At 39.4% G+C, this 20,232-nt stretch overlaps 2 protein-coding genes across 2 annotated transcripts; one reads left to right on the top strand and one right to left on the bottom strand.

Annotated features, from left to right (window-relative positions):
- Window positions 1-2,718: 2,718 nt before the first annotated feature.
- LOC148999678 (Transport protein particle (TRAPP) component) lies at window positions 2,719-9,134 on the bottom strand. Its single transcript, XM_089140654.1, has 4 exons — window positions 8,888-9,134; window positions 4,699-4,816; window positions 4,352-4,583; window positions 2,719-3,084 (listed from the first exon to the last, which is right to left on the bottom strand). Exons 1-4 carry the CDS (start codon window positions 9,037-9,039, stop codon window positions 3,056-3,058), a joined length of 531 nt encoding a protein of 176 aa, XP_088996780.1. The 5' UTR covers window positions 9,040-9,134; the 3' UTR covers window positions 2,719-3,055.
- Window positions 9,135-10,180: 1,046 nt separating this feature from the next.
- Window positions 10,181-19,792, top strand: LOC148999679 (mediator of RNA polymerase II transcription subunit-like protein). Its single transcript, XM_089140481.1, has 2 exons — window positions 10,181-10,768; window positions 18,491-19,792. The coding sequence occupies exons 1-2, from the start codon at window positions 10,254-10,256 to the stop codon at window positions 19,119-19,121; spliced, it is 1,146 nt and encodes a 381-aa protein (XP_088996607.1). The 5' UTR covers window positions 10,181-10,253; the 3' UTR covers window positions 19,122-19,792.
- Window positions 19,793-20,232: the final 440 nt, after the last annotated feature.

Consider the following 20,232-nt stretch of genomic DNA (forward strand, 5'->3'; position numbering starts at 1 on the left):
TCCTCACTTTTTCAAAGTCTCTCACTGGAAAGTAAGTTGGTTCCAAGAAGATCTGTGACAAAACATCGGTAGAACCTATAAAAACTAGATTTTTATTTGTAGCCAAAAGTTGAGTTTACTACGGGGTTTCGATTCGGCTACCTACCAAGAGCTGAGTTTGTAAATTATAAATTCTAAAACCCTTAATATGCAAAAGAAAAAAAATTATACTTTTATAAAATACCCTAGAGTTTTAATTTGGACAGTTAAATATAAATTTGACGGCTTAGTCCAATCTCGACTGTTGCAGCAGCGACTGCCGCAAATAAAAATCCGGGCTTGGCTTGGCCTGGCCCGGCCCGGCTTGAATACACACTTGTGATCGAGAACCATACACAGATGGGGTCAAAAGCGTTCGTTACTACAATTAACGACCAAAATAACGGCCGTATGATGGCCTCACGCTTCTACCTTTCGTTTTTCTCTCTATTTTTCTCCTTCCCTTCTTCTCCAGACCCTTCTTTCTTCCAACCGGTGTATGACTTATGTGTTTGTGAGACTTTGTGTTCGTAACCGCTTGCCTCTGAATTCAACTTCAGGATCTTGGTTGTCTCGATTCATAGATAGAAAGAGGGAGAGGGGAGAACAGAAAGATTAGGGTTTGATCAAGATTTGTAATATCGATTCATAGATAGAAAGAGGGAGAGGAGAAGAGGAGAACAGAAAGAGCAGGGTTTGATCATAGATTTGTAATCTATGGCCAATGGAGGAAACAGGAAGAATGATGCTCGGATATATGTGGTTTCAGGTCTGTTCTGCATCTTCATTTTGTCAGGTGGGTTTTGCTTGACATTGTTCATTACATTGCCAGAATCGTCAACATCGATATGGTATGCAATCGCAGGGATGATTCTTGTGGGAATTCCATGGGTTTTTTGGTTGCTGATATGCATGTATAGATGTTGTACATACCAAGTACCTGTACCTGTGAATCAAAGAAGCTTATCCAGCAGAAGAGGTCCAAATTCAACATCAATATCAACATTAACACCAACAGCCACCGCCGAAGCTGTTGGAGCTGCCACCACAAGCGGCGGCACGGTGACAACAGGATCATCGGAGTCGCCGGATAATTCTCAGATTGGGCGGCACGTTCGCTTTGGATCTACTACTGTGGTGGGTGACCAAGATTGTATCAGCTGTGATGAAATTGATGACTCTGTAGAAACAGAATCAGACCATTCTTATGATGTATTAGAAGGGTTTCGTAAAACTAAGCCATTGTCATCATCATCCTTGAATTTCGAGGATGGTTCTCCTGAATCTGAACAGCCATTAACCTTCAATCATCGTGATTCTGCTCGATTATCTCGAACATATTTATAGTTTTGAGGCTGTCAAAGGTGGGTTCCCCTGTTCCCAAGCTTCTCATCGTTGGGTTTGTCTCTGGCCTCCACATTAACAAATGACTCAAACATTTAGGAGCGCTAGCTAAGGCCTTCGAATTGCAGAGACGGAATCGATGCTCACATACTGCTCAACAAGATTCAATCCGAGTGCAGAGAGAAGGCTGAAGAAGAAGACATGAATAATCAAGAGTATTAATCTTCCTTCAAACTTCAAATTAGAGATGCAGCTTCTCGCAGTTCTATCTGAATTTTTGATTGTACTAATGTAAATATATGATTGTTTCGTATGCACAAGATGATACAACTGAAAAAAATAATAATAATAATAAAGAAAGCACAACGTAGATTCATAGAGTATTTCAGTTGACTTATTTTGTTTTTCTGTTGAAATTTCAGTTGACTGCAGTAACATATCTAAATCATTTCCGTTGTCCTTACATTTTTATTTTTTCTTGGGTAATTGTATTATAAATTCTTCCAAATACAAGAATCACATTTCCCTTGCCCTTTCTTGCAATGAAACTGCAGTTCACCATAAAAAATAAAAATAAAAATTATAATAAAAACCCCCAACGAACCACCAACCTAAGAGATTAATCACAGATTGAGTACTTCCTTTAATTACAAGAGTTGTTTTGCATTATCACCTCCAAGATAAATAAACCTCTAATTAAAAGATGAAATAAATCTCCTAATCTTGCCAAGAATCCAAAAGTTACTAGTACAACACCCAAAGTATAATCCAAAGAACTTATTTGAAAGAACCGTCAATGATAATAAAAGTGATTTTTTTCTCCAAATCTAGTCCAACGCCCACCCCCTAACTTGAGTCTAAATCGTCTCCCCCAATGCCTGATGACTGATGACCAGAATTACGGGGGACCCACAAGATTAATGCCGTCAGAGTAGCATAGCGTGCATGTTGGGGAGATGATCCACACTCTCCTAACCCACCAAAATATTTATATGAAAGGAACACGCGTAGAGAGGAAGGTACTTGTATCTTGAGATTAAAGATGATTTGAAAGTTTCTTTCAATGTATTATTATTATTACAAATAACCATGTAGCAACCCTTAGCTTCACTTGAGGGAATTGATCACTTAACCTGACCTGCATGTCCCAAGCATCCTAAACTAATTGTCCAGGATCTTATGGGGCTATTCAAGGTAAGAACTAGAAAAATTGAGGGACGAAGATACTCGCCTTCATTGAAGTATCCCATATGGTCGAACAGATAGACGAGTACATGGCCGAAGCAATCTCTGCATCTTTTCCTTGTCTACCAGTGTTTATTTTCATTCTATCTTATGGTGCAGTGGGGGGAAGGGGAAAGCAGAGAAGAGAAAAGTATTTCTGTATTTTGGGTAATATGAATAAAGTATTACAGATATCCTTCAACAAACAGCAAGAGCAACAATGTATTACACCTGAAAATAAAAATAAGTGGCAAGAAGACGGGTGGGGATGTTTCTGTCATTTTTGGCATTATGAATGAAGTACTGCAAATATCCCTTAACAAATGTGCTACACAAGAAAATAAAAACCAAGCTAAGCAAGGCAACATTCATAATCCCAGTCAATGAGAAGCCACAGCTAAAAGCAACGATGTAACCCCAGTTCTGCCAATTTCACCTTTGCTCTTCTCTCTACTCCACAAAACATTCATCAAGCTTTTATCCGGACCACAAATGAACCTGTTTCAGGGTTTTAAAAGCAAAGCAGCAATTAGCAGGATAACAGAAATATGATCCACACAAAGTAAAGCAGATACTGGAGGACAGTACAACTAAAGTTGTCAAAGAAAAAAATAAAAAGGTCAAAAAAAGAGAGAACAATCAGTGAACCAAATCTAGGTCATTAAATGTTTCCAAGTCGTCAATGCAGCAGCTAGAATCCCTTTATGCTCTGGCAGATAGTTCATTTTAGGTGATAAGCCTGTTGCAAAAGGCTAATACAAAACAAATAAGGAACTACTTCTCCACATTGTTCTTTAAAAAAATAGTATTTTCCTTTCACATGGTCAAATTGAATTCATAATGAGAGACCTTAAAACCCTATAAAGGTATGCAACACAAAATATCAACAAAAAGTCTTGGTTTTGAATAAACCACCTGTAGACATTTAGACAACCCCCCCCCCCCCCCCCCAAAAAAAAAAAAAAAAAAAAAAAAAAAAAAAAAAAGAAAGAAAGAAAGAAAGAAAGGAGGGAGGAAGAAAAAAAATCACTCTTTACACCATTGAGGAAGCCTGGTGTTATTCTAATCAATTCAGCTGGTTAAAACTTAAGGAGTAGAAACTTGGAGAAATGGTCTTTAGCATAGACAAACTGTTAAGCATAAAGGCACCAGTAACAATTACTAGATGTACTGCGTCTAATAGATTAATTGGGTAAATTATAGCAATCGGTGAAGACTTGATACATGTTCGAGATGCCAGTAGACAGCTTGGTTATACTGAATTATCATAGTTCTATATTTCCAACAGAACAGAAATATTGGAAGGAGCTCAGGTGTTGATGATCACTGGGGTTTCTGAAATACCGTGGCAACATACATTTCTTATAAATAACATTCAGAGCCAAACTTGAATCAGGGCTCAGGATTTCCAGATAACCACTAAAATTTATAGCTGTAATCATGTCAGGAAAGATGAATCAATCAAGCAGATGATGGTAACAGAACATTTCATGAAGGTATTAACCATGGTCGTTAGCCCGAACATCATAACAAAGTATTACAATCTCAAAGTGCAAAGCCACAATCAAGGTTACCCATCTGAATCAAGTTATTACCAGATCACACAGTTAAACATTGAATAGTGCCCTGCCACCTTGAATATATGATCATTAAGCAGGTATACAAAGGGATTACTTTCTCCTCCCTACCAAAAATGAATTCCCCCCAAGTGTACTCACAAACAAGATCAAAATCTTCAACAGACTCAAAAAGGCCTGTAACTTACATGCAGGAAGGTTGGATATGTCAGCAGAAACAGCACAAGGGATACCCAAATTTGAAAGTGCTCCCCTTATGATCCCACAAGGGAAGTAGAGATGCATGCTTGTTGCTTGTGAAGCCTTGCTCTCATCTGAAGCCAAAGAATTTTCCTGAGGCAGGTCACTGTTGGCTTGTGATGGATCAGCTGACACACGTGTTAGCCAACGGAACCTGTTGTCTTGCAATACAAATGTACCCTGCAAAGCAAATATATACAACATCATATAACGGCTTCAATATCTTCCCAAGTTCAGCTTAACGGAGTTGCAACATTGTAAAAAAGCATTTTTAAGTTCACCATATCAGACTTACCCTATGATTAGTCTTTAAGTTGTCAATCTGCTTCTTGAAGAGTTCCGACCAGAAATCTTTGCAAATGAACTTGATTGCTTCTAGATGATCACCGAACCTAGGCCTTTCTATGGTATACCTATCAATAAGATGGGGGGTGTCAGGTAATTTACACTATAACAATTCTCGTAAATATGAATTTAATGGTGCAATATGAGAGAGACTGGGAATGTATTCTATTTGACCAAAAAAATCCATTAGGTAAGGAACTCAACAAAACAATCTTAGTTCAGGAAAGCAAGGAATGCATCTTCCCAGTTATCTGAGAACCGAGGTAACTTTTCACAAGCACAGGCCACAAGCACAGGAAGAATAGGTTGTAAGCTGATCTTGAAAGCAGAATAAAAAAGGATGGAAAATTTAACCAGTGAAATAGGATGAGAGAATGTGAGAAGAGCACTTCATCTCTATTCTAAGACAAACAAAAAATCTCATTAGATGAGGGCTTCAACAAAAATTAACCAGAAATTTGAATTGATGATCCTGTAGAGCTCAGTGAACTGTAAGGAAGAAATCTAGTCCAAATTTATACCCTTTTACAGGAGTAGGTTTTCTATCAACAAAACCCAATAAGTAATGAATGATATAGGTGCAGACTGTCACAACTGAAGAAAAATATAAAATAGAAATAAGAGTTGAATCTAAAGATATTGAAAGTGGCAATTGAAAAGAAGATTCGAGTTTAAGGATAAATTTCAAACAAATGGAGTGAGCTTATATCACAGGTTTGAGTAGAACATGTTGTTACATTACATGGGAAAATATTGAAATAATGCTTAATGGCAATAGACAACTCAGGAGGAAGAATTTTCAAGTTGAGATCTGAATATATCTTTAAATACGAAATTGAGGCAGCGGAAAATATATGAACCGTGCCAGAATCAGGCAATAGAGCTTGAGTTACTAAATACATTTAAGTTGTACTTGAACTAACAAAGAGAAAACACCAATAAGTTATTTGCAGACTTCAACTTGAACTTTAAACCAGAAAACTGACTCAAAGCAACAGCCCTAAAAGTAAATAGCCAGACCATAAGCCATGGAGAGTTACAAAATCAAGCAACAGGGAATAACTACATTCAATTCCAAGAAGAGGTTTATAATGGTTGACCATACTGATACCAGGCTAATTTAAACCAAATCCCAAGATAACTCACTGCTAATGACTTGAGGAAAAGACATATATGACCAACCTTCCCTAGTCCCAGCACTGGCAAGAGCCTCGTGCACTCAGTATGCCTTTTCTTGTATATATATGTGAGAAAAAACTTCAAATATGCGCTCATAATCAGGACCATGCTTTAATAACTCGAGTGGAAGGCCAGTATAATATAAAGCCAACTCAAATGTTGTATGAATGGAATCAGGCTACCCACTAATGCATGACCCACTCCCTAATTTGTCTTAATTTAGTTACTTGTGGAATAAGGGGTCTGGTTTTATCTGTGACAGAACGAACCATAAGGCAAAAGTTGAGTGAACAATAATAATATATTGCAACTAAAGGTGGGCCCCATTAGAAATGAGCTTGGCATTTGACATATTAGTCATTTTAGGAATCTTGTGGGCCAATTTCTCAGTACTCAAAGATAAGTTTTGATAAGTCTGTTAGTTTTACTTTTTTTTATGGAATTTAGCAATATGAGATAGATAATGCTTCAGAGGTAAAAAGCCAAGAAACCCAGCAAAACAAAATCAGAGCTGAAAGAATTTGAAGCAAACATTCGCCCATGGATTCAACTTAATACAGAACATAAACCAAGGGAATAATTCTAATCTTGAATGTAGCTAAGTTGATACAATCTTATCAGATCATCCGTTCCTCCTCCTAATTGGTAGTCTCCATCTCTACCTCTTCTTTAGCTTCCTGTTTTCCTTTTTTCTACTTTTTAATGGTATCAGAGCAAGTCTAAGATTTTCCTCTGGTTCAATTGAAAGTCTCTATTTGCAGCAATATTGCTACTTTGTTGCTGTTCACATGCAAAAGATTCAGGATCCCTTAATGCTCTAAAATGCCTAAGATGTTTCTCATTATTCATCAACACTTTGGACCTGGTGTTATTGGGCCTTTTCATTGTTCCCATGCTAACAAGGGGAATCCGAGACCAGCGCTGAAAGGCAATTAAGGTCACCCAACCCAAGTTCATCTTCTAACAGGGAAACCAAGTATAATACTTCAAAGGGAGTTTATAAGGCCTTATTCTGAAGGCACATGATTCCATCAAATGGGAACTCATCTATGCATACACCTTCAAAGAGTTGAGAAGGAAAATCGACGGTGTTCTAGGCCTAGGTTTTAGGTAACTTGATCAAGGCAAAGATGAATATCGGGTAAAATCTTGGGAGTACCAGGCTACCAGTTACAAAAAATAAAAAATTAGCTAACCATATTAAAAATTTTCATTAAGCACACCATTTTCTGATGCATCCGGCCGAAGAAGAAAATGGGAACAAGAGCTGTCATTCCCTTTTGCCCTTGTCTTGGTTTTCTTTTCAACAGCTTCTAGAAATTTCCTGCAGACTGCAGTAGCAACTTATCTTTTTTTTTTTTTGGTCTCCCCCTCCCCCTCTTATGGTCTTGTAACTTCAGCTCTGTGTTGTTGCTCATGTTTTAGAAAACTTGTAGGAAAATTAAAGAAGATTCAGCCTGAATGCTACATTCTCCCAGTAGATTAGAAGCTAGTTCAGAAGACTTTATATTTCGGATTCGTATTAAGTTTTAGTAAGGTGGAGTCCATGCAATTGGGACGATCCCACACTGTAAAAGGTAAAGGGTCAGCAACACCCATGTTTTACACAAGTTTCTCTGATCAATTTGGGTCATTTGTTACTAAAACAGTTTGGATTCACTGGTGTGTCTTGAAAAGTAATCTCATCGGTCAATTGGTGGATTCGCAAGGCCAAATGGACAGCTTGTTCTTCAATATTTCTGCTGTAATTTCCAGTATTTGTTTGCTACTGTAGTTCCGTTCCATTCCCTTAACCCACATATAGTATTCAGAGAGGTTTTACCTTACTCTACCTTGCAGAAGCTCAGTTTCTAGCTAACTTTTCTGCACCTGCAGGTTTGCATAGCTTTTAGCCCTCAAACTTCAACAGTTCAGCCACTAACTCTATCATCTAACCCTCAGAAATCAAATCCTTAAACCCCAGTCCCAACTCTATTCTCATATCTTATTACCATTGATTTAAGTAGCATCATCATGTTGCTCGATACATATCAGTATAGGCAGTGACCTGATACAGCGAAGAACTGGTCTTTTTTAAAAGACAATTTACACCTCTATGCCTGTTCTTCCAATTGTTAATGGCAGTGATCGATACAGTCACTGAAACAATGAACTAGATCTTGTACTACGTTGCTCTGTTTTTCCACAGCTATTAGTGTAGCACACATTGTTAGAAACATCAACATATTTTCCAGAAATTTCACTCCTCACTTCACCCCAGAAAGATCCCCGGTCAACCAGAGTGTCACTTGCAAATAAATCAGTTCTTTCCAACGAACCCTAGATCTGCCTCAACCAATTCCCACTCAACCTGGATTCTGATTTAAACTCTGAACAACCATACTCTGCTCCTGTTTGTTACACTAACATACTCTGTTACAGATCTTCACTTCTAGCCTTGGTCCCTGACCTAAAGCAACCATTTTTTCAGCTCTAATGAAGCCCAAGCATTAAAACTCAAATTTCTGTATGGAGTATCAGAATTTCCTTGGTGCCACCACCATCTTCTAATCACTTTTGTGTACCAAAATCACATTTACCTCCGCAAGAAAAGAAACCATAAATAAGATGAACTATTCAAGTTCATCAAAACCCAACCATTTTAGAAAATCATTCAATTTAAGAGTATCTTAGTATAACAAAGTACATTAGCAATGATCAAATTCTTGATCCGTAGAGAACGAAGATAGCCTAATGGAACCTTTAAGTAAAGACTAATTCATAACAACCAAAGCACCTTTAAGATCACACAGACGAAACCTAAGCAACTTAAATGTAGAGAGCATTGAGGGAGGGGAAATCAAACTGTATGATCATTGAAGGATTTCAAAACCAATTCCTTGATCTGGTATGATACGAATATGAAGATTCAGATAAAGCACAAGAGGAAGTTGATTAGGGGAGTTAACAAGAAGTCATACCTCTCTGAAAGCTGGTGCCCGACTTGATAACCTATGGCCTCGATCCTGCGAGCAGCGAGCTCCGGCTTAGAGGCGTAAAATCGATTGCAGTAGGCTGAAACCATCTCTATCACCAAACTGTCCACGCAGCTCTCAGAGACCTCTCTCCCCATTTCTCCCTCTCTCTCTCTCTCTACAATTTCGACTGAAAAACAACTCCCCTACCCGAGAAAAAGAGTATGAGAGGTTTTTGCACTTACAGGTCTCTAATTATTCACTTTTGTATTCTTAGGCCCCCAGCAGGAATTTTGCAGAATAGGACCTCAAATAAGGTTGAAATTGTCATTTTCCATATTATGCTTCTTTTTTCTTTTCCTGATGTTTCAACTTTCAAGTGAATGCTTAATTAATATTGCATCTTAAATAAGGATTTTCTTCCCTTTCTCTCCTGAGATTCGGAGGCCTTTTGAGTGGTGGAGGATATTCGACTTCTTCTCAGTCTTGAACCATCTTAGTCGGTTCATTATATTTTTAGATGGGCTAACTATGTAGCCGACAATCTAACTAGGAAGCCTCTGGCCTTGGCAAATAGGATTGTATGGCCTAATTCCTCTCCTTGGCTTCGTGAAGCTTGTACTCAAATGTCTTAGGATCTTGCCTCCATTTTAATTAAATTTTTGTGCATAAATTACAAAAAAGTAAATAAATTAAGATTTTCCCTACCCAAAAAAATAAGGATCATCGGTTTCAAGCAGTGGCAAAGTAAAGAAAGTAAACATAGAGAAAAAAATTTCTTATGGAGTTTACTACATGTGTTTGTTTGAACTTTAATTTTATCTTTTATCTTCATTTGATCATTGCAAATGCATGTAGTAAAAAATTTCTTAATCAACTATTGAAGATTTGCTCAATCAGTAATCGATGGAACTTCTTAGTGCTTAGATCACACTTCAAAGCTACATAGTGGTAGGATCCACATTCTCTACAATTTGCCTCGCAAATTCTTGTAGTTAGAATGTAAGATTGTGACATATGAAATCTAATTATTTTTAATTTTAAAATAATTTAATTTGATGTAAGGATAGATATTTTCATTAATTTAACCCATCTTTTTCTTCTTGGCCAAATTTACCTTTTGAAAAAAAACTAACGAAATATTTGTTGCATTTAATTTGTAATTATATTTATCTTTTCTTTAGGATATTTCAATGTTTGGAAGAAGTTCGATTTGGACCAAAACGGTGCAATCAAACCGGATAAACCGTTTAATACTGGAACTTATCCGGTCCGATTTCGTCGTCCTACCAGATTTACCTCTCCGTAACAGACGAGAAAACGGAGAAACCCAAAGCAGGAGACACAGCCAGCGAAAGAGGGAGAGAGAGAGATGGAAGAAGCAAAAGCAAATGCCTTGTCTCAGCATCAGCAGCTATTGCTGCAACACCAGCTCATGCAACAATATCAGCAGCAACAACAACAACAACAGCAACAGCAACAGCAACAGCACCACCAACAACAAGCAGCAGCAATGGCTCGTTTCCCTTCCAACATCGATGCTCACTTACGCCCTCCCGGCATTCATCGCCCAATGATTATCCCACAACAACAGCAACAACAACAGCAACAACAACAACAACAGCAGCAGCAGCAGCAGCAACAACAACAACAACAACAACAGCAGCAGCAACAGAACCCTAATTCTAATGCTAACCATTTACAACAACAACAACAAACACCGAATCAATACCAGCTGCAACAGCAGCAGCAGCAACAAACACAACAGCAAAAGGTGAGTCGACAAGCGCAACACACAGAGCTCGAAATGGCCTACCAGGATGCCTGGCGGGTTTGTCATCCCGACATCAAGAGACCCTTTTCGTCTCTTGAAGACGCCTGTGAAAGGTTCGTACTTCCGATGTTTCTATTGTTTTCGCGAATTATCTGTTAACTTCATCCTTATATGACTCGAATTATGTTTCTTACTGTTTCTGCTGGGATTTTTAGGTTTTTTTTTTTAATCTGTATATTAGCAATTACTTCTAGGGTTTCTTCCAATTTCCTGGATGTTCTATTATTTCTTTCGAACATGATCTTATTCGTATTCTCAGGGTTCCTCTTGGAATTCTTAGGCTTCCATTTCCCCCCCCCCCCTTCATTACGTATATTTGCAATTGTGAATGCTGATGGTTAGAAAGGCTGGTGATATAATGGCCTATAATGTTTTCAAGCAACGTAAGAGTTGTGCCTCTTACCTCTATTACGTGAACATTCCCTGGATTGAAGGGAGACATTTTAAAGCAACGTAAAGGAGAGAAGATAAAAAGGATAAATAGGAAGGACTTAGTTTCTAATTGTGCAGCACAATGTAGTGGATAACCATTAAAACTCCATTCCTTAAAACACTAATGGACTGGGGGACACTATAGATATTTAAGAGCCACTTCATAAATTTAGGAGTACTAACTTGTAGTGGCTGGAGAGAGGGAGAAAGCTTATTGGTGCTAGGTTGCTATTGCCCAGGTAGTGTTGGGTTGGATGGAGAGTTCAAGAGTTGAGGCAGAAAATTGTTTTTGTTGGGCTCCAAAAGTTTTCCGACTTGTCCAATTCTGTTGATTTCTATATCCTTAACCTTGGAAGAGGCTTTGAAAGAGAAAATTTGAGGGTTACAGTTGCATGGTTGCACCGAAAGTGCTTGCAGTGGAAATAGGTTAATTCCTGAGCAGCAGAATTGGATCAATTCCATTTTCTCTCTGTCCAATTCCATGGTCCAAATACACACCAAATGGTTGAACTGTAAAAATACGTAATGGATTGCTCGGTGTATTATAACAATTAAGGATTTCCCCCCCATTGTGGTAGCTTATATCCAACTATATGAAAGGGCTAAATTTCTTATATACAAACATTTATTTCTTTGGTAATGGGGTAATAGGAAATGATACATCCAAGGTTCGAGAACTCGATCTCGATGGCCATTTAGGTGGGCCAAAAAACCGAGATCTTGACGGGATGGAGGCAAAAATTCCTCCCATCTCAACTCTTTTGGTGGTCGGTCTCGATGGATTTTATGGGTCTTTTGGGGCTGAAAATTGGTATACAACCTATTTTAGGCCTTTTGAACACAGTGGTAGCCTTAGATTTATGAGAAAACAATTGTAAATGTGAGTTCTGATTTGACCCTAAGTTTGAAACCTTTGCGCTGAAGAAATGAAGATGTAACTTATAATACATAAAGTACACATGATTTGCTTCATGTATATGAATACATTAAGGTTTAAACTCAAACTACTATTGATATATTGTACATCATACATGTTCACATGGTGAGCTTGAAACCACTAGTTTTGAGGACTCACCTTTGTGTTATAAGTAAGATCCACATGTGTTCATATGAACATGTTCTTTAACTTATGTTTTTAGGAAGCCTTCTAAACTAGGTTCGGAACCAATAGTTTGAAACCTTAGTGTGTATGGATACTCACATCTTCAATCTTTGTTGTAAATGTTGTAAGAGGGTTGATGAAGACTAGGAGGTGTTCTGGCCAAACTTCAGCAAAAATTCAAGCAATAGAGGCTTCTCTAGTGAGGCAACAAGGGGGGAAGTGAGAACAAGGAAATCTCACTTTGACTGAGTCAAGATATCTTGACTTGATTGAGATCTTTTTTTTTTTGGGGGGGGGGGGGGGGGGTTGACTTTGGTCGAACCAAAATCTTGACTTGTTGGATTTTCTATGTTTTGGTTCCCATCTTGTCTTAGCTTTTGGAAAAAACTAGAGATCTCGTGAGTTCTTGAACCATGAATACATCAACTGCAGCAATAAAGGGAGACTTGGGATTATGAGAGGCTTAACACTAACAACAAAAATACCCTTTTAGGAAGAGATGAAAAAAAAGGGGGGGGGGGAACAGTGGACAAATATTACAATCTTGCAAGGACAAACTGTCATTAAAACAATCCTATGATGGAATGCACCATGCCAAAAGAGTAAATGTTTAATAGCTGAACTTATTCACCTTTTTGCGATAGCTTACCTTTTCTTTCTTTTTCTTTTTTTTTCTTTTTTTTCTTCTTTTTTTATTTTTTTATTTTTTTTTATAAATTGAATTTGTCTGCTTTCTTTTCTTTTCATCAAATGCATACTTCTTATCTCATCCTCTTTGTATCCTCCATTCCTTTCAGCTTCGTAGAGGGCTGGTTTGAGAGCAGGCTATTAGCTTGTATTATCATTGTGCCTCTTTTTAGAACCTACACAAGGGAGGGTTCCAGTAGAGATTGTTTCATGTCTTTGATTCTGTTGATTTCTAAATTCTTTCCCTTGGAAGAGGATTTGAATGTTATGGTTGCACCTTGATGGGCCCTTAGTGTCTCAACTGTACACTCGAAAGGGTAGGAGGTGTCAGTGGGGATCAGCTATTCCAGCAAAGGTGGGGGGACCATGAGAAAACCAGCTAGCGAAGAGTGGGCAAGTGGCACAGGCTGATTGGGGAGCAGCCACACCCATGTATTGAGGTACGGCTCTGATATGGAGCAGGGAATGTTAGTCCAGGTGTGCAGAAAGGATTGAAGGAGTGTGGGAAATTGTTGGGGAAGCTTGTTATATTGAGGGTTGAAAGGAGAAAGGGGGTTAGGCTGAATATTGTAAGGGCTTCTGCAAGGTGGACATGCAGGGGAGAACTGCTCTTGGGTAGGTTGTAGGAGAGGTTTATCGTTGCTGAATCAATAGATTTTCATTGTGTTTTACTGCTGTTCTAAGTGTAGTTGCTTTTCTATTGTGAATGAATCTTAATGAAGTTATCCTGTTCATCTTGTCCCTACTATTGCTCTGCTTTTGCCATGTGTTTGTGCGTTGAGTGAAGTGGGAGTATGGTTGCCGTTGTCAAGCTGGGATTTGGGAGCTTAACACACCTAAGTGTACATGGAGGAATTGGGGTTAGTTCCTTTTCCACTCATAGTAGATTGTCCAAATGACATAGTTGGACAAATTCCAATTCTCTGTGCCAATTCCATGGTCCAAACACACCCCAAATTGTTGAACTATATAATAGAAATATGTAATGCATTCTTGGGTATATTATAACGATTAAAGGATTTTCTCTTTTTAATAACTTATATCCACCTAAATCAAAGGGCCATAAGTTCTAGCATATAAACCTTCTTTTTGTGTTGATAGATAAAGGACAAGTTTTACTTGAACTGGTAATAGGAAATGATACATCAACAGCTACAAATGGGAGACTTGGAATGAGATGTAGCTCCAACAACCCAAATAACGTTATAGGAAGGGAAGGAAAAGCATTACTAGTCTTTCAAGGGAATACTATCCCGAAAGAAATCCTAGGATGAAAAACACCATGTCTTGCCTTTTCGCCATAGCCTGCTTTTGTCTGAATTTGACTACTGTTTTCTTTTTCGTTAGCGAAACAAATTATCTTTAGATGTTAATATTCTGGTATATTCTCAAATCTGAATTTTCTAGTATGGTGTTTTAGAGTTTATGTAATAAGGGGAAGTTGTTGTTACCTTGAATCGTGCTTTACCTTTTACCTCACTAGGCCACCGTATGTTAGCACTTAGCATGAGGATGTATATACTACTCTCATAACACAAGTGAGTCAATATGGGGGAGAAATTGATTCTCTCCCCAAGACATTGTAAACATGCTTATTTTTTGCCTTATCTTTTTCTCTGAGGAGGGTTATAAAGTAATGCGGCTACACCTCACTTTGTTGACAGGCTGTTTCTAGAGCCTCGAACCTCCCTGACCACTTGGTCACAATGGAGGAACCTTACTGTTGCACTGACCACTTGGCTGCAATGGAACATTAAAAAAGCATGAAGAGAAGTGCTAGGCCCCTGGGGGCAGGAAAGAGAAGTGGAGGTAAATTAGTCCGGGGGAGTTGCCACAACCGACTCGTAGTGGGGGTAAAAAGTTTTTTCTGGGGGGTGGGTGGGGATGGGGGAGAGAGGAGAGGGTATCAGTTGTTTATGAGTTTCTGTGGCCATGTATGCTGTAGGGGGTGATTGGCACCATAAAAACTGGAGATATCTTTCATATCCTGTTTAATTGATTAGAAGCTTCCTATCAAATTGGTATTAGAGCGAGTTCAATCCAAGGGAAGGGTGATGGAAACCGGATTGTCCACATTTTCCGGTAAGGGAAATGTGAATGGATGGCCTGGGGAGATTTCTCTTTTTTGTTGGGATCACCAGATTCAGTATCAATATCGATTGGGTGTGGCTCTCCAACTCTTGGAAGGGGATGCCTTGGATCGGTCTACTAGAGAAAATGGCCGGAGTTTACATAGTCGAGCTTCGACGAAGGTTTGCAATTTGACTTTGAAGTTGAACAGGCCGCTTTAGTGGACGAAGATACAACAAACAAAGTTCTTCACCCTAGGGATTTTTACTTTAGCAAAAAAATTTGCCCGGAGATGAATTCTTGTAGAAATTGATCAATTAAAGTGAAGATGGAATGGTTAATTTGGCAATGATATGCTTGTCCTCTCGGATGGAATCTCATCTTGGCTTGGGTGATGCAAAATTGGAAGATGTGTCGAATGAGGTCCTGAAGTCTATGGCTGAATTTTTGAGGAAATCTACTGCTCTTAAAGTTTTGAAGGATGGCAAGAAGATCAGAAAGGCTAGTGGGGAAGATGATGGAAAAGGTCATGGAGATGAGGCACCAATCGCTAATGGAGATTCCGATGACTCTACTCAGCATACACTAACCACTACCACTACCACGAGCACCAACACCACCAACAGCAACAAGAACAACTACAACAACCACCACCAATAAACCTTCGACCCTACTAAATGGGGTCAGATACATGGATTGCCTTCCAGTCAGGTCTATTTGAGGCCATACTTGATACAAGGCCTAAGCACTCATGTCTTTCTCACAACTTTTGTTAAGATTACCCCAAGTTCTTCCAGAAAATCGTAGTCAGTGTAGTCCTGATACTTTGAACATAGGTTCTTAGGTGGTACTGCTCTGATTGAGGACTCCACGGAGGAAGAAGAGAAGATTGATGGAAATAGGGAGTTTGAGAAACGTCACTGGATCAAGGGGGAGGTCTGCTGGGCGGCAAGGACTCTGGCAATACCACCTTGGGTGAGGGTGGTGGCAACAGAGGAGAGTTGTGGTTGGTTACAGCACCTGAAGTGGAGGAGCTTTTTCACGATGTGGGGATGGTTACTGAGAGAGTTTCAGCCTTGTTGATTGCCAAATGTCCCATGTAGAGTCAGGGAATGGAGTTATGGAATCTGTGGCAAAAAGATTGGAAATAGTTAGGGCTCGGATTGCCGGAGAAGAGAAGGAGAAGATAGGACTGGACAAGGAGGTGGTTGGACCTCCGATACTGGTCCAGTCGGTGCACTTGGCCCAGCTTAATAAACCAAGGAGGTAGGTCTTAAGAAGCCGAATTAACTTGGATACCCATGAGCCCACTTACCTGTGCTGTGGACTGCAGAAATGAAATTCAAACCCAAGGCCCGTTAAGGGGTATAATTGTAGGCCCACTCCAGATGTTGGGCTAGGGAATCGATAGGCAGAGGACCAGAAAATTTGTGGAACATTAGTACAAGGTTATGACCAGGGGCATTTCAGGAACAACACTATTCCCTCATAGTGGGTTATTTTCAAGGAGTTCTAATTGTATTTGATGTGGCAAGCTTCACTTGGTCATGTGCCCTAAAGGCAGAGTATCTGAGAGAGATCAAGGATTTTACAAATATTGAGACTAAAGTGCTCAAAGGACTCTTGCATGTGGAGTGGGTGGCCTTGCAATGGAGGAGTATCTTCCTGAACTCGTGCTATTAATGGTTGATGCTTTGTGGATGGTACTGCTGTTACCAAATGTGTGGTGGCTATTCAAACTCTTGGTCAAGTCGTCCAGGGCACTGGCTATGTTACTGCTCCATATAATGGGTATCCACAGTTCCTTGGTCGACTTTTGCAATTGCTGAATGGCAAATTAGCATGTTTGTGCGGGAAGCATATGAGGACCAATCTTCTGATCTTATTGACAACCTAGTATTCTTGCAGCATATATAGCTGGACAATTAAAAAATAGAGTTTCATTTCAAAAGGCAATGAAAAAGGCTACTGAATTAACTGAACAAGCAGATACAAAAGGAATTCGAATACAAATTGCAGGGCGTATCGATGGAAAAGAAATTGCACGTGTCGAATGGATCAGAGAAGGTAGGGTTCCCCTACAAACCATTCGAGGTAAAATTGATTATTGAGGACAAGGTGAATTTCAAAGGGGGTGGTAATGTTAGGGCCCTCAGGGCAGGACACGTGGAGGAAAGAGTGTAGGTGGAGTTACCATAACCGACTCATAGTGGGGAAAATGGAGGAGAGGGTATTGGTTGTTTATGAGTGTTTGTGGGCAGCCTTTGGCTGAGGGTGGTGTATGCTGTAGGGGCTGATTGGCACAATCAAAATCAGAGTATCTTTCATATGTTGTTTAATTGATTAGAGGGTTACTATCGAGAAGTTCTCCTCTTTGAGTGTATGGAGGCTCTTGTCATCCTTGACATGCTCTATCTGTGCTTTGGAGAGAACAAAATTGTGGTAGTTTAAGATGCTAATGTAAGATTAAAACCAGAATTGATCTAATCCTAGGCAGGATCAAATAGAAAATTTCCAATCATATTAGGGAACCAATAGATCCATGGGAACTTAAATGAGGAAACAATTGCTTGGTTGAAGTGACACATAAAAATCCAGCAAATTTGTAACCTCTTGTAGCAACATGATGTTAATATGGTAATCTTCAGGAAATCAATGTGACAAACTGTTAAGCTCATAGCAGTCTTAAGATTGATTTGGAGCTTTGAACAAAATTAGGCATTGAATTCAAGAAGCAGTGGAAAGGGATGGAGGAGAGGATTAAGGAAAGGTGTCTCTGATTATCTCAACCAGCGAATCTCATCCATCATATTGCAGGGTTTTCACGAAGGCTGAAGCCAATATTTTATTAATCAAAGTTATGGCTTCATGAACAATGTTTTCTCCCTCACAAATTTATATACTCAATGATGTACTTAGTCTTAGACACCAAAAAGGAGAAGCCTAACCCAATCCTTAAGTAATGAGGTAACCTAAAATGACTGGAAAAGTGATATCATAAAGAAAATGCACCCAAAAGAGGACTCTAACTAAATTATTCAAGTCAATCATCTTCCTACTTTCTACCCATATTTTTAGGCCAATTAAATAGCCAAATTGCGAAGTAAACCTGACGTATCAAAAGCTCAGCTCCTGCATAACCCAATCAAAGGTTTATGTCAACTAAACACTCTGAAGTGACTTATCTTGGTCAGATGCATAAGCAAGGGAATGCAGGATAAAAATGTGGGAACACATTTGTATTTGAGAAGCTTCAAATCAAATCAATTAATTTCATTTACAAAGCAAATCATCTTTCCCGTGCATACAAACTGTTGAGTTATGGTTGTCATCTACCCTTTCTGGTTGCACATCCTTGTCGTCGTTTGTTCTTTGATCATAACAATGCCTACACACTTGGTGCTTTCTAAATGTTTTTCTGTTGCAGAATATATTCCCAACAACATTGTTGCTTTTCTTCATCCATTTTTCTGAACTTATGCAGGCTGCTGCCCTATCATGTGGTGGCAGACTATGAGATAGAAGAGGACGATAGGATTCTTGATTCTGATACGACAGGTCAGATGCCTTCACGCTCCCAGCAGTGGGACCATAATATTTCCTTGAAGGTTGCAGAGTTTGCTTCAACTTTTGAGAAACAAGTCCTTGCCTTCACCATAATTTCACGTAAACGGACTCTCGGGGAATTTCGGTCAGAGGAAAGGTTGATGATTGAACAGGGTCTTTTACAAGAGGAGAAACAAGCTCTGTTGGGTTTAAGAGCAGAAATTGAATCTAGGGAGAAAGCAGATCGGGAAGCTGCTGAGGCTAAGATGCGGATGGCAGCAATGGTTAAGGCAGAGCAAGCTCGTGCTGAAGCACAAGTCCATGCTGAAATGCTTGCACGTGCACCAATGCGAGGGATTGCTGCTGGATCTCAAGCTGACAATGGTATGGTTGTCCAAGAACAGGGAATTAACATGGATGAGATGATACAGGGATGGGGAAACCCACAGAAAGATGATGAAGAGCCTTCTGAAGATTTCCTGAATGACGAGAATGAGCCTGAAAATGGAGAGACAGGCATGCAAGGAGAGTGGAGGGGTGCTGGGGAATTCGACTTAAACACAAGGTAACAGTGATATTATCGGACTCAACATCTGATGAGTGGTATATGTGCAAAGTGCTACTTCATGCTGAAACAAATGGAATGCATAATTATCCTTTCCTAGATGTATGCTCATCCTAACTGAGAGATTCCGAATGTGTATTTTTGAGAAACGGAAAATCTGCATTTCTCTCCCTGCTATATATTGAATGCACAATAATGCTGATTTCTGGTTCACATTCTGAAATATCCATCCAAGGAGATTTCTTCTTTCCTTTGCAGCACATTCTGTTGGAATGCCGCACGAATATATTTGATGCTTCATCGTCCCAAAGATGACAAAAATGAAGACTGTTGAATTTTTTGCAGTGTAATATAGTGGCTTGATGCTCTGTTTATTTGCTCAAATTTCCTGCAGAGGATATTAGTATTCATGGCTTTCTGAATCACTATTACCATGGAAAGTGATTGTGGTGGCCCCGAGTTTAGCTATTCATTTGAGCACTGAGGAATATTGTGATTGGTTTCAAGTAGCTTGGCCCTCGTGATGCTACATCAATATGGTTTGGCTTGGGTTTTGCTATATTCTCTTTTTTTAGTACACCTAGTTCTGGCAGCTGAACTCTGCTTGGAATTTGTAGAAGTGAATATTTTATCATATTTGGAAATTAAGTGTTTCTCCCAGTCATACGTAATCAGAGGCTAGGAAACGGTGAACACAAGGGTTACCAAATTTTAGAGGGCATTTTGGTCTATCCTGAGTTATTTTTCGTTTTTATAGTAAAAAAAGTGGAGATTTGATGATATGTCAATTCTTGCAAAATTGCTTGGGAATGCGCATGATTGTCGCCAAGATTTTGGCCATCAAATCCAAAATCTTGGTTTGGTCAAGATTCAATCTCAATTGTTGAATTTTGATGGTTGAGGTCGAAATTTTGATTTCCAAAATGTGGGGTGGGGGGGAAAAAAGGCACCCCCACAACCCCCCCCCGGGGGGGGGGGGGGGGCGCGCCCGCGGGAAAAAAACGGGGGGGCCCCGCCGCCAAGCGGGGTGGGGCTTGACGGTCCTGTGCAATTAATACGCATGACCCAAGCAAGACCCCAATTCGGTGAGAGATGGTGCAACTGATCCCCTCACG

Source organism: Hakea prostrata, chromosome 11, assembly GCF_041222555.1.
Source record: "Hakea prostrata isolate BN-2017 chromosome 11, UWA_Hpros_2, whole genome shotgun sequence".
Lineage (NCBI taxonomy): Eukaryota > Viridiplantae > Streptophyta > Magnoliopsida > Proteales > Proteaceae > Hakea > Hakea prostrata.